The sequence below is a fragment of the Bombina bombina genome, chromosome 4 (assembly GCF_027579735.1).
Source record: "Bombina bombina isolate aBomBom1 chromosome 4, aBomBom1.pri, whole genome shotgun sequence".
Lineage (NCBI taxonomy): Eukaryota > Metazoa > Chordata > Amphibia > Anura > Bombinatoridae > Bombina > Bombina bombina.
This window is the reverse complement of record NC_069502.1, coordinates 345,455,051-345,470,293: the sequence shown is the minus strand read 5'-3', so window position 1 is coordinate 345,470,293 and position 15,243 is coordinate 345,455,051. Positions and strand designations below refer to the sequence as shown.

The window sequence follows — 15,243 nt, the reverse complement described above, 5'->3', positions numbered from 1 at the left end:
GTGTGAGAACAGCAATGGACCTTAGTTACAAACCGCTAAGATCATAAAATCTCCAGGCAGAATTCTTCTTCTAATTTCTGTCTGAGAGAAAAACAGTACAACCCCGGTACCGTTTAAAAATTACAAACTCTTGATTGAAGGTAAAACTACACTAAGTCACCACATATCTCTTGATACTTCCTTTCTTGTCGAGAGTTGCAAGAGAATGACTGGGGGTGGCAGTTAGGGGAGGAGCTATATAGACAGCTCTGCTGTGGGTGTCCTCTTGCAACTTTCCTGTTGGGAAGGAGAATATCCCACAAGTAATGGATGAACCCGTGGACTGGATACACCTTACAAGAGAAATAGGATTACCGCTTACCTCATTCTCATACAGGGAAATAATGCCAGCCAGTTTTGATACACCAAGTCTCCTCAGAATAAAAAAGCTGCACATACCTTAATGCTGCTTGTAGCATGAAAACGGTCTCCACACTGAAGATGTCTCATGGTCACCTTCAGAAGTCTTCGTGGGAACCAGCATGGATCTTAGTTACAACTGCTAAGATCATCAACCTCAGGGCAGAAATCTTCTTCCATATCCCCCTGAGGAAACTAGTATACACCGCTACCATTTAAAATAAAAAACTTCTTGATTGAAGAAACTTAAACTAACACCTCACTTTACCATGTCTTCCTAGTATAACACAGGCAAAGAGAATGACTGGGGGTGGAGGGGATACCATTTAAAATAAAAAACTTCTTGATTGAAGAAACTTAAACTAACACCTCACTTTACCATGTCTTCCTAGTATAACACAGGCAAAGAGTATGACTGGGGGTGGAGGAGATGGGAGGGGCTATATATACAGCTCTGCTGTGGTGCTCTTTGCAACTTTCTGTTAGCAGGAGGTTAATATCCTACTCGTCATATCTTTGTAAAAGAAATAAACCCAGACTTGAAAGAAAAATTCATTAAAAGGTTCTAAAATAAACAGGCAAATAAACATGAGATTGATTTATTTACATTTTTTATAACTAGAATACAAAAAATACAAAAGTTAAGTTATAGTCCACTGGAACAGAGATTCTGATAGCAGCATTGCACATTTGCAAAAAATTTTAAAAGTTAGGTGAACAAGACTAAGAACAAAGTAATTACATTTGTAAGTTTCACATGAGATTTATTTAAGAAAACAGGTAATTTAGGTATCGTTGTCTTGCACAAAGCACAGTCCTTGTCTGCATTTACTTTAACTCAAGAGAATCCAACAGAATTTAGTTCAGCAAGCCCCTTTGAAGCAATGATTTTAGGATTTGTTGCAACACTTTTTGTAGTATTGTGAGTCTTGTAAATTCCAATAAGTCTGTCTGCAATCTCAAACATATTATTACGCAGTGAAATTATGATGAACTGAGCATTTTTTGTTTGTTCCTTAAAAAGAAGAAAAAAATAAAGTTAATAAACAACTATTTGTAATGCCAAACATATAAAACACATTCAAAGGAAAATTTACATCTTGATAAAGCAAACGTTTAACCCCTTCGCTACCAGGAATTTCAGTGAAAAACTTGGCCAAAAATGATAAACATTCTCTGATATTTTGAAGTAGGTATAATGGGCAAAAAATAAATAATTAATCATTAATAGTTCTGTAAAACTCCCTTGGGTGTAGCATGGTAGGTCATAAGCCCTTGAACACTGATAAAACGGCAGTGCAGCCAAACCCTGTCTAGGATTACAGTACATGAGGTACATAGCTCATAGGAATAGAGCAGGGACAAACACTGAAAAAACACAATTTATGCTTACCTGATAAATTTATTTATCTTGTGGTGTATCCAGTCCACGGATCATCCATTACTTGTGGGATATTCTCATTCCCAACAGGAAGTTGCAAGAGGACACCCACAGCAGAGCTGTTATATAGCTCCTCCCCTAACTGCCATATCCAGTCATTCGACCAAAAACACGCAGAGAAAGGAGAAACCATAGGGTGCAGTGGTGACTGTAGTTTAAATGAAAAAAATTACCTGCCTTAAAATGACAGGGCGGGCCATGGACTGGATACACCACAACATCAAGCGTTCAATCTCCAGGCAGTCAGTCTCAGAGAAATTAGATTTGGATGGTTGAAAGGACCCTGAAGTAGAAGGTCCTGTCTCAGAGGCATATTCCATGGTGGAAAGGATGACATGTCCACCAGATCTGCATACCAGGTCCTGCGTGGCCACGCAGGCGCTATCAAAATCACCAATGCTCTCTCTTGCTTGACCTTGGCAATCAGTCGAGGGAGCAGAGGAAACGGTGGAAACACATAAGCCAAATTGAAAGACCAGGGCGCTGCTAGAGCATCTATTAGCGTCGCCTTGGGATCCCTGGACCTGGATCCGTAACAAGGAAGCTTGGCGTTCTGGCGAGACGCCATGAGATCTAGTTCTGGGATGGAGTCCCCACTCTCCCGGATGAAAAGTCTGACGACTTAGAAAATAGCTGATAGGTGGCAAGAGTGAGTCTCTGCCCAGCGAATTATCTTTGAGACTTCTAACATCGCTAGGGAACTTCTTGTTCCCCCTTGATGGTTGATGTTGTCCGACTGAAATCCGATGTACCTCAGAGTTGCTAACTGAGGCCAAGCCTGAAGAGCATTAAATATCTGATATTTTGAAGTAGGTATAATGGGCAAAAAATAAATAATTAATCATTAATAGTTCTGTAAAACTCCCTTGGGTGTAGCATGGTAGGTCATAAGCCCTTGAACACTGATAAAACGGCAGTGCAGCCAAACCCTGTCTAGGATTACAGTACATGAGGTACATAGCTCATAGGAATAGAGCAGGGACAAACACTGAAAAAACACAATTTATGCTTACCTGATAAATTTATTTATCTTGTGGTGTATCCAGTCCACGGATCATCCATTACTTGTGGGATATTCTCATTCCCAACAGGAAGTTGCAAGAGGACACCCACAGCAGAGCTGTTATATAGCTCCTCCCCTAACTGCCATATCCAGTCATTCGACCAAAAACACGCAGAGAAAGGAGAAACCATAGGGTGCAGTGGTGACTGTAGTTTAAATGAAAAAAATTACCTGCCTTAAAATGACAGGGCGGGCCATGGACTGGATACACCACAACAGAAATAAATTTATCAGGTAAGCATAAATTGTGTTTTCTCTTGTAAGGTGTATCCAGTCCACGGATCATCCATTACTTGTGGGATACCAATACCAAAGCTAAAGTACACGGATGAAGGGAGGGACAAGGCAGGTACTTAAAGGGAAGGTACCACTGCCTGTAAAACCTCTCTCCCAAAAATAGCTTCCAAAGAAGCAAAAGTATCAAATTTGTAGAATTTTGAAGGGAAGACCAAGTTGCAGCCTTGCAAATCTGTTCAACAGAAGCCTCATTTTTAAAGGCCCAAGTGGAAGCCACAGCTCTAGTAGAAAGAGCTGGAATCCTTTCAGGAGGCTGCTGGCCAGCAGTCTCATAGGCTAAGCGGATTATGCGTCTTAGCCAAAAAGAAAGAGGTAGCCGAAGCCTTTTGACCTCTCCTCTGTCCAGAGTAGACAACAAAGCAGATGTTTGACGAAAATCTTTAGTAGCTTGTAAGTAAAACTTTAAAGCACGAACCTCGTCAAGATAGTGTAATAAACGTTCCTTCTTTGAAGAAGGATTAGGACACAAGGATGGAACAACAATCTCTTGATTGATATTCTTGTTAGATACCACCTTAGGTAAAAACCCAGGTTTGGTACGCAGGACTACCTTATCCGTATGGAAGATCAGATAAGGAGAATCACATTGTAAAGCAGATAACTCGAAGACTCTACGAGCCGAGGAAATGGCTACCAAAAATTCGAACTTTCCAAGATAAATGTAAATCTATGGAATGAAGAGGTTCAAACGGAACTCCTTGAAGAACCTTAAGAACCAAGTTTAAGCTCCATGGGGGAGCAACAGGTTTAAACACAGGCTTGATTCTAACCAAAGCCTGACAAAATGCCTGAACGTCTGGAACATCTGCCAGACGCTTGTGCAAAAGAATAGACAGAGCAGAAATCTGTCCTTTTAAAGAACTAGCTGACAATCATTTTTCCAAACCATCTTGGAGAAAAGATTATATCCTGGGAATCCTGACCTTACTCCATGAGTAACCCTTGGATTCACACCAATAAAGATATGTACGCCATATTTTATGGTAAATTTTCCTGGTGACAGGCTTTCGTGCCTGTATTAAGGTATCAATGACTGACTCGGAGAAGCCACGCTTTGATAAAATCAAGCGTTCAATCTCCAGGCAGTCAGTCTCAGAGAAATTAGATTTGGATGGTTGAAAGGACCCTGAAGTAGAAGGTCCTGTCTCAGAGGCATATTCCATGGTGGAAAGGATGACATGTCCACCAGATCTGCATACCAGGTCCTGCGTGGCCACGCAGGCGCTATCAAAATCACCAATGCTCTCTCTTGCTTGACCTTGGCAATCAGTCGAGGGAGCAGAGGAAACGGTGGAAACACATAAGCCAGGTTGAAAGACCAGGGCGCTGCTAGAGCATCTATTAGCGTCGCCTTGGGATCCCTGGACCTGGATCCGTAACAAGGAAGCTTGGCGTTCTGGCGAGACGCCATGAGATCTAGTTCTGGGATGGAGTCCCCACTCTCCCGGATGAAAAGTCTGACGACTTAGAAAATAGCTGATAGGTGGCAAGAGTGAGTCTCTGCCCAGCGAATTATCTTTGAGACTTCTAACATCGCTAGGGAACTTCTTGTTCCCCCTTGATGGTTGATGTTGTCCGACTGAAATCCGATGTACCTCAGAGTTGCTAACTGAGGCCAAGCCTGAAGAGCATTAAATATCGCTCTCAGTTCCAGAATATTTATTGGAAGGAGTGTCTCCTCTTGAGTCCACGATCCCTGAGCCTTCAGGGAGTTCCAGACTGCACCCCAACCTAGAAGGCTGGCATCTGTTACAATTGTCCAATCTGGCCTGCGAAAGGTCATACCTTTGGACAGATGGACCCGAGATAGCCCTCAGAGAAGAAAATCCCTGGTCTCTTGATCCAGATTTAGTAGAGGGGACAAATCTGTGTAATCCCTGTTCCACTGACTGAGCATGCATAGTTGCAGCGGTCTGAGATGTAGGCGTGCAAACGGCACTATGTCCATTGCCGCTACCATTAAGCCGATTACTTCCATGCACTGAGCCACCGAAGGGCGCGGAATGGAATGAAGAACACAACAGGAATTTAGAAGCTTTGATAACCTGGACTCCGTCAGGTAAATTTTCATTTCTACAGAATCTATCAGAGTCCCTAGGAAGAAAACTCTTGTATAAGACTTGGCAATTTTGAAGTTTGACGCCTGTATCAAGATGTCGTCTAAATAAGGGGCCACTGCTATGCCCCGCGGCCTTAGGACCGCCAGAAGCGACCCCAGAACCTTCGTAAAGATTCTTGGGGCTGTAGCTAATCCAAAGGCAAGAGCTACAAACTGGTAATGCCTGTCTAGAAAGGCAAACCTTAGAAACCGATGATGATCTTTGTGTATCGGAATGTGAAGATAAGCATCCTTTAAATCCACTGTAGTCATATATTGACCCTCCTGGATCATAGGTAGGATGGTCCGAATAGTTTCCATTTTGAAAGATGGAACTCTGAGGAATTTGTTTAAGATCTTTAGATCCAAAATTGGTCTGAAGGTTCCCTCTTTTTTGGGAACCACAGATTTGAGTAAAATCCCTGTCCCTCCTTTGGAACTGGATGGATCACTCCCATAACTAGAAGGTCTCGTACACAGTGTAAGAATGCCTCTCTCTTTATCTGGTTCGCAGATAATTGTGAAAGGTGAAATCTCCCTTTCGGGGGGGAAGCTTTGAAGTCCAGAAGATATCCCTGGGATATAATTTCCAACGCCCAGGGAACCTGGACATCTCTTGCCCATGCTTGGGCGAAGAGTGAAAGTCTGCCCCCTACTAGATCCGTTACTGGATAGGGGGCCGTTCCTTCATGCTGTCTTAGAGGCAGCAGCAGGCTTTTTGGCCTGCTTACCTTTGTTCCAGGTCTGGTTAGGTCTCCAGACCGTCTTGGACTGAGCAAAAGTTCCCTCTTGTTTTGCATTAGAGGAAGTTGATGCCGCACCTGCCTTGAAGTTTCGAAAGGCACGAAAATTAGACTGTTTGGCCCTTGATTTGGACCTGTCCTGAGGAAGGGCAAGACCTTTCCTCCAGTGATATCAGCAATAATCTCCTTCAAACCAGGCCCGAATAGGGTCTGCCCCTTGAAGGGAATGTTAAGCAGCTTAGATTTTGAAGTCACGTCAGCTGACCATGATTTAAGCCATAGCTCCCTGCGCGCCTGTATAGCAAAACCAGAATTCTTACCCGTTAGTTTAGTCAAATGAACAATGGCATCAGAAACAAAAGAATTGGCTAGCTTAAGTGCTCTAAGCTTGCCAAGTATGTCATCCAATAGAGTCGCTACCTGTGAAGCCTCTTCCAGAGACTCAAACCAGAACGCTGCAGCAGCAGTGACAGGAGCAATGCATGCAAGGGGCTGTAGGATAAAACCTTGTTGAATAAACATTTTCTTAAGGTAACCTTCTAATTTTTTATCCATTGGATCTAAAAAAGCACAACTGTCCTCGACAGGGATAGTAGTACGCTTTGCTAGAGTAGAAACTGCTCCCTCCACCTTAGGGACTGTCCGCCATAAGTCCCGTGTGGTGGCGTCTATTGGAAACACCTGGTCTATCCCATTCCTTATTAATAATTTCTGTAAACCTTTTAGGTATTGGAAAAAAATCAGTACACACCGGCACTGCATAGTATTTATCCAGTCTACACAATTTCTCTGGCACTGCAATTGTATCACAGTCATTCAGAGCAGCTAAAACCTCCCTGAGCAACAAGCGGAGGTGTTCAAGCTTAAATTTAAATGTAGAAATATCAGAATCAGGTATCTTTCCTGAGTCAGAAACATCACCCACAGACTGAAGCTCTCCTTCCTCAGCTTCTGCATATTGTGAGGCAGTATCAGACATGGTTCTTAAAGCGTCAGTATGCTCTGCATTTCGTCTAACCCCAGAGCTATCTCGCTTACCTCTAAATTCAGGTAGTCTGGCTAATACCGCTGACAGTGTATTATCCATGACTGCCGCCATGTCTTGTAAAGTAATCGCTATGGGCGCCCTAGATGTACTTGGCGCCATTTGAGCGGGAGTCCCTTGAGCGGGAGTCAAAGGATCTGACACGTGGGGAGAGTTAGTCGGCATAACTTCCCCCTCGTCAGATTCCTCTGGTGATACATTTTTTAAAGACAGAATATGATCTTTATTGCTTAAAGTGAAATCAGTACTGGTACACATTCTAAGAGGGGGTTCCACCATGGCTTTTAAACATAATGAACAAGGAGTTTCCTCTATGTCAGACATGTTTGTACAGACTAGCAATGAGACTAGCAAGCTTGGAAAACACTTTAAATCAAGTTAACAAGCAAATATAAAAAACGGTACTGTGCCTTTAAGAGAAACACATTTTGTCAAAATTTGAAAAACAGTGAAAGGCAGTAAATCAATCGAAATTTTTACAGTGTATGTAATAAGTTAACAGATCATTGCACCCACTTGCAAATAGATGATTAACCCCTTAGTTCAAAAAACGGATAAAAAAAACGATACTAGCTCTGCTGTGGCCCTACCTTCCCCAATAAACGACTTGCCATGTGGAAAAAACTAGGCCCCAATAAAGTTTTATCACCAAAGCATATATAAAAACGATTAAACATGCCAGCAAACGTTTTATATTGCAATTTTATAAGGGTATTACCCCTGAGAGTAAGCATACCAGTCGCTATTAAATCACTGTATTCAGGCTTAACTTACATTAATCCGGTATCAACAGCATTTTCTAGCATTTTCCATTTCTAGAAAAAATTGTAACTGCACATACCTCATAGCAGAGTAACCTGCATGCCATTCTCCCGCTGAAGTTACCTCTCTCCTCAGACATATGTGAGAATAGCAATGGATCTTAGTTACAACCTGCTAAGATCATAGAAAACTCAGGCAGATTCTTCTTCTATTTACTGCCTGAGATAAAATAGTACAACTCCGGTACCATTTAAAATAACAAACTTTTGATTGAAGATAAAAAAACATAATTTATGCTTACCTGATAAATTTATTTCTCTTGTAGTGTATCCAGTCTACGGATCATCCATTACTTGTGGGATATTCTCCTTCCCAACAGGAAGTTGCAAGAGGATCACCCACAGCAGAGTTGCTATATAGCTCCTCCCCTCACTGCCATATCCAGTCAATCGACCGAAACAAGCCGAGAAAGGAGAAACCATAGGGTGCAGTTTAATTAAATTTAAAAGACCTGCCTTAAAAGGACAGGGCGGGCCGTGGACTGGATACACTACAAGAGAAATAAATTTATCAGGTAAGCATAAATTATGTTTTCTCTTGTTAAGTGTATCCAGTCCACGGATCATCCATTACTTGTGGAATACCAAAGCTAAAGTACACGGATGATGGGAGGGACAAGGAAGGAAAATAAACGGAATGAACCACTGCCTGTAGAACCTTTCTCCCAAAAACAGCCTCCGAAGAAGAAAAAGTATCAAATTTGTAAAATTTGGAAAAAGTATGAAGGGAAGACCAAGTTGCAGCCTTGCAAATCTGTTCAACAGAGGCCTCATTTTTAAAGGCCCAGGTGGAAGCCACAGCTCTAGTGGAATGAGCTGTAATCCTTTCAGGAGGCTGCTGTCCAGCAGTCTCATAGGCTAAACGGATTATACTCCGAAGCCAAAAAGAAAGAGAGGTTGCCGAGGCCTTTTGACCTCTCCTCTGTCCAGAGTAAAAGACAAACAGGTTAGATGTTTGGCGAAAATCTTTAGTACCCTGTAAGTAAAACTTCAAGGCACGGACTACGTCTAGATTATGCAAAAGACGTTCCTTCTTTGAAGAAGGATTAGGACATAATGATGGAACAACAATCTCTTGATTGATATTCTTGTTAGAAACCACCTTAGGTAAAAACCCAGGTTTTGTACGCAGAACAACTTTATCTGAATGAAAAATCAGATAAGGAGAATCACAATGTAAGGCAGATAACTCCGAGAATCTTCGAGCCGAGGAAATAGCCATAAAAAAAAAAGAACTTTCCATAATAGAAGTTTGATATCAATAGAATGAAGGGGTTCAAACGGAACCCCTTGAAGAACCAAGTTTAAGCTCCATGGAGGAGCAACAGGTTTAAACACAGGCTTAATTCTAACTAAAGCCTGACAAAATTCCTGAACTTCTGGAACTTCTGCCAGACGTTTATGTAAAAGAATAGACAGAGCAGAAATTTGTCCCTTTAAAGAACTAGCTGATAATCCTTTGTCCAAACCCTCTTGGAGGAAGGACAATATCCTAGGAATCCTAACCCTACTACATGAGTAATTCTTGGATTCACACCAATGAAGATATTTATGCCATATCTTGTGGTAAATTTTCCTGGTGACAGGCTTTCGTGCCTGTATTAAGGTATCAATTACTGACTCGGAGAAGCCACGCTTTGATAGGATCAAGCGTTCAATCTCCATGCAGTCAGTCTCAGAGAAAGTAGATTCGGATGATTGAAAGGACCTTGCATTAGAAGGTCTTGTCTCAGAGGCAGAGTCCATGGTGGAAAGGATGACATGTCCACTAGGTCTGCATACCAGGTCCTGCGTGGCCACGCAGGCGCTATCAATATCACCGATGCTCTCTCCTGTTTGATTTTGGCAATCAGACGAGGGAGCAGAGGAAACGGTGGAAACACATAAGCCAGGTTGAAGAACCAAGGCGCTGCTAGAGCATCTATCAGTGCCGCTTCTGGGTCCCTGGACCTGGATCCGTAACAAGGAAGCTTGGCGTTCTGGCGAGACGCCATGAGATCCAATTCTGGTTTGCCCCAACGGAGAACCAATTGAGCAAACACCTCCGGATGGAGTTCCCACTCCCCCGGATGAAAAGTCTGACGACTTAGAAAATACGCCTCCCAGTTCTCTACACCTGGGATATGGATCGCTGACAGGTGGCAAGAGTAAGTCTCTGCCCAGCGAATTATCTTGGACACTTCTGACATCGCTAGGGAACTCCTGGTTCCCCCTTGATGGTTGATGTAAGCCACAGTCGTAATGTTGTCCGACTGAAATCTGATGAACCTCAGTGTTGCTAACTGAGGCCAAGCCAGAAGAGCATTGAATATTGCTCTTAACTCCAGAATATTTATTGGGAGGAGTTTCTCCTCCTGAGTCCATGAACCCTGAGCCTTCAGGGAGTTCCACACTGCACCCCAGCCTAGAAGGCTGGCATCTGTTGTTACAATTGTCCAATCTGGTCTGCGAAAGGTCATACCCTTGGACAGATGGACCCAAGATAACCACCAGAGAAAAGAATCTCTGGTTTCCTGATCCAGATTTAGTAGACGGGACAAATCTGTGTAATCCCCATTCCACTGACAGCATGCATAATTGCAGCGGTCTGAGATGCAGGCGCGCAAATGGCACTATGTCCATCGCCGCTACCATTAAGCCGATCACTTCCATGCACTGAGCCACCGTGGGACGCGGAATGGAGTGAAGAACCTGGACTCAGTCAGGTAAATTTTCATTTCTATAGACTCTATTAGAGTCCCTAGGAAGGAAACCCTTGTGAGAGGAGATAGAGAACTCTTTTCTTCGTTCGCTTTCCACCCATGCGACCTCAGGAATGCCAGAACTATCTCTGTATGAGATTTGGCAATTTGAAAGCTTGACGCCTGTATCAGGATGTCGTCTAGGTAAGGAGCCACCGCTATGGCTCGCGGCCTTAGGACCGCCAGAAGTGAGCCCAGAACCTTTGTAAAAATTCTTGGGGCTGTAGCCAACCCGAATGGAAGAGCTACAAATTGGTAATGCCTGTCTAGAAAGGCAAACCTCAGGAACCGATGATGATTCTTTTGAATCGGAATGTGAAGGTAGGCATCCTTTAAGTCCACTGTGGTCATGTACTGACCCTCTTGGATCATGGGTAAAATGGTTTGAATAGTTTCCATCTTGAATGACGGAACTCTGAGGAGTTTGTTTAGGATCTTTAGATCCAAAATTGGTCTGAAGGTTCCCTCTTTTTTGGGAACCACAGATTTGAATAAAACCCCTGTCCTTGTTCCGTCCGTGGAACTGGATGGATCACTCCCATTACAAGGTGGTCTTGTACGCAGCTTAGGAATGCCTCTTTCTTTATCTGGTTTGCAGATATTCTTGAAAGGTGAAATCTCCCTTGTGGAGGAGAAGCTTTGAAGTCCAGAAGATATCCCTGAGATATGATCTCCAACGCCCAGGGATCCTGAACATCTCTTGCCCACGCCTGGGCGAAGAGAGAGAGAGAGAGTCTGCCCCCTACTAGATCCGTTGCCGGATAGGGGGCCGTTCCTTCATGCTGTCTTGAAGGCAGCAGCAGGCTTTCTGGCCTGCTTGCCCTTGTTCCAGGACTGGTTAGGTTTCCAGGCCTGCTTGGATTGAGCAAAAGTTCCCTCTTGTTTTGAAGCAGAGGAAGCTGATGCTGCACCTGCCTTGAAATTTCGAAAGGCACGAAAATTAGACTGTTTGGCCCTTGATTTGGCCCTGTCCTGAGGAAGGGTATGACCCTTACCTCCAGTAATGTCAGCAATAATTTCTTTCAAACCAGGCCCGAATAAGGTCTGCCCCTTGAAAGGAATGTTGAGTAATTTAGACTTTGAAGTCACAACAGCTGACCAGGATTTGAGCCATAGCGCCCTACGCACCTGGATGGCGAATCCGGAATTCTTAGCCGTTAGTTTAGTCAAATGAACAATGGCATCAGAAACAAATGAGTTAGATAGCTTAAGAGTTCTAAGCTTGTCAATAATTTCAGTCAATGGAGCTGTATGGATGGCCTCTTCCAGGGCCTCAAACCAGAACGCCGCCGCAGTAGTGACAGGAGCAATGCATGCAAGGGGCTGTAAAATAAAACCTTGTTGAATAAACATTTTCTTAAGGTAACCCTCTAATTTTTTATCCATTGGATCTGAAAAAGCACAACTATCCACAACCGGGATAGTGGTACGCTTTGCTAAAGTAGAAACTGCTCCCTCCACCTTAGGGACTGTCTGCAATAAGTCCTGTGTAGTGGCATCTATTGGAAACATTTTTCTAAATATAGGAGGTGGGGAAAAGGGCACACCGGGTCTATCCCACTCCTTACTAATAATTTCTGTAAGCCTTTTAGGTATTGGAAAAACATCAGTACTCACCGGCACTGCATAGTATTTATCCAGCCTACACAATTTTTCTGGTACTGCAATTGTGTCACAGTCATTCAGAGCAGCTAATACCTCCCCAAGCAATACACGGAGGTTCTCAAGCTTAAATTTAAAATTAGAAATCTCTGAATCAGGTCTCCCTGATTCAGAGACGTCACCCACAGACTGAAGCTCTCCGTCCTCAGGTTCTGCATATTGTGACGCAGTTGAATAAGGATGGATACAGCACCCACTACTCACTAGTGCACGGAGAGGGCTGATCAAGCCCAAACAATCCAAGTAGAAGAAAGCAGCCTCCAGCAGTGAGCAAAGTGACTTTTATTTATTAAACACAGGTCAAATACAGCAACGTTTCGGGCTAACAATAAGCCCTTTCTCAAGCCTGACATAAATTAAATAAAACACCATTTAAATAGCCATATTGGCGCCAAACAATTGTGAAAAAATTGCACATATATCGTCCTCTAGTGGTGGACTTGAATATTGCATGTCAAAATACATTTCTTGCAATTACAAAGATACAAATCTGTTACAAATTATTTTACATTGTATATATTGCAAAAATTCAATCAACTTCATAAATAAAGTGCCAAGTGATCCTATAAAAAATGAAGAATAAACAGTAGAAAATTAGAATAATAATATTTGTGACAACTAAATTCAATGTGAATATATCAGCAAAAATAAATATATTAAATATCCAAATTTATTAGAATTTAAAATCTAAAATTAATCACAATACTCATATCAAAATTTCTTAATTACCATATATGTATATATAGAAACACAATCAATCGAATGGACTATATATAAAAATTAAAAAATTGATATATATGGGAATCCTTCAACAAAGGATACCCATATAACAATAAGTCAGAAATTTAAAAACTAATGGGTACTCAGTGAAGATGTAGGTAATGTCAAATGTCTATATCTAATAATGTCACTCAAATGACCTTTTTAAGCTACTAGTTAAGGCATAATCTACTATAATGCTAAATTTAAATGTATAGCCAAGGTAATGTAGACCTCTACGCTTAGAGAAATAATCTATTTGTCTTACTCAACATTAAATTACATTTTTTAGATTTTAAATGTTGTCCAGTTACACTCCTTATTAAGGCCTTTAGGCCATAAGGTGTTGAGCTCATTGATCCAAAAGGCTTCCCTTTTATTCAATAGGGCCTCTCTATCCCCACCTCTCCTAGGCATGTGTATATGTTCCAAAATTTGGAAGCGTAATTGGCTGATACTATGTCCTGCTTGTAGAAAATGTGCAGACACTGGAGCATCCTTACCACATCTGATATTTGACTTGTGCTCAGATATCCTCTCACGTGCCTCTCTTGTCGATTGTCCAATGTATACCAATGAACATGGACACTTAATGGCATATATGATAAACTCTGACCTACAAGTCAAATATTCTTTAATCCGGTATTTTCTACCTGTATAAGGATGAAAAAATTCTCCTCCCTTGATCATAGAATTACAATTTATGCAAGAGAGGCAAGGATAGCAACCTGTGCGCCGCTTACCAGTGATAGTTTTCTGTTGATATTTGTGACTACCAACATCTGCTCTAACAAGTTGATCTTTAATATTTGGACTCCTTTTGTAAGCTGGCATAGGTGGTTCATGAAATGCATTAATGTCAGGATGGCATTTCTGTAAAATGTGCCAATACTTTTGTATAATTTTATTCACCTGACTACTCCTAGTGCTATATTGTGTGACAAACAATAGCCTATTGTTATTCCTATTCCTCTTGTTTCCAATGGGTTCAGACTTACCCATTCTCGAAATGATATTTTGTTTTTCTCTATTCACAAGTTCAAACGGATAACCCCTTTGTAAAAATCTGTTTGACATCTGTTCCAGTCTCTTCGTTTTTAATTCAGTATCAGACACAATACGATCCACTCTCAGTAACTGACTTTTTGGTATCGCTTTAAAAGTGGATGGTGGATGAAAGCTGCCATACAGCAAAGTGTTGTTTTTGTCTGTAGGCTTTGAATAGATATCCGCTCTCAATCCATGTTCCACTTTGTAAATGCATGTGTCTAAGAATTGAATAGACTGCTCATTCCATGTCAAACAAAATTTAATGCCATTAACAGACTTATTGAGATCATCAATAAATAGTAGTAGGGATCCAATGTCGCCATACCATATGCCAAACACATCGTCAATGAACCTCCACCATGTGGCACCAAATTTCTTAAATAATGTATGTTCATAGACAAAAATCTCTTCAAAATTGTTCATAAAAATGTTGGCATATGTTGGGGCGACATTGGATCCCATAGCAGTACCCTTCCTTTGAAAGAAAAATTCATCCTTAAAAAGAAAATAATTCATATAGAGGATAACCTCTAATAATTCTGAAAAGAATTGTATCTGAGATAAACTGAATCTATTATCATTTTTCAAAACCTTGGCGACTGATTCTATCCCACTTGTATGTTTAATCGATGTGTATAAGCTAGACACGTCAAGTGTAAACAGAATTACCTTAGTATTTTCCAAATCTAATTGTTCAATTTTTTTCAAAAAATCATATGTATCTTGGATATAAGATGTAGATTTAATAACATATGGTTGTAGAATTTTGTCCAAGAAGATAGAAATATTAGTGAAAATAGATCCAGAACCTGCCACTATTGGTCTGCCAGGAGGTTTTAATTCATTCTTATGGATCTTTGGCAGACAATAGATGACAGGTCTCACTGGATGTTTAACATGTAAAAAATCATGCAAATCTTTAGAGATCAATCCATTATTTTTAGCTTTACCTAGGATACTAGTAATTTCTTTTTGAATCTTATGCGTGGGGTCATAACCAATCCTGACGTATACAGAGGTATCACTAAGTTGTTGCTCTATTTCAGATATATATGCCACCTGACTCATCACTACTAGGGCACCACCCTTGTCAGCTGCCTTAATAGCCAATTCCTTTCTCTGCT

The 15,243-nt window shown here is 41.5% G+C and overlaps 1 protein-coding gene across 1 annotated transcript in view; it reads right to left on the bottom strand.

The window, feature by feature from the left end:
* Positions 1 to 984: 984 nt before the first annotated feature.
* SMC4 (structural maintenance of chromosomes 4) overlaps positions 985 to 15,243 on the bottom strand; it is a 459,275-nt gene continuing 445,016 nt past the window's right edge. Inside the window, exon 22 of the mRNA XM_053711800.1 lies at positions 985 to 1,414. Coding sequence (XP_053567775.1) covers positions 1,238 to 1,414 — 177 coding nt within the window. The 3' untranslated portion in view covers positions 985 to 1,237. The remainder of the gene's footprint in view (positions 1,415 to 15,243) is intronic.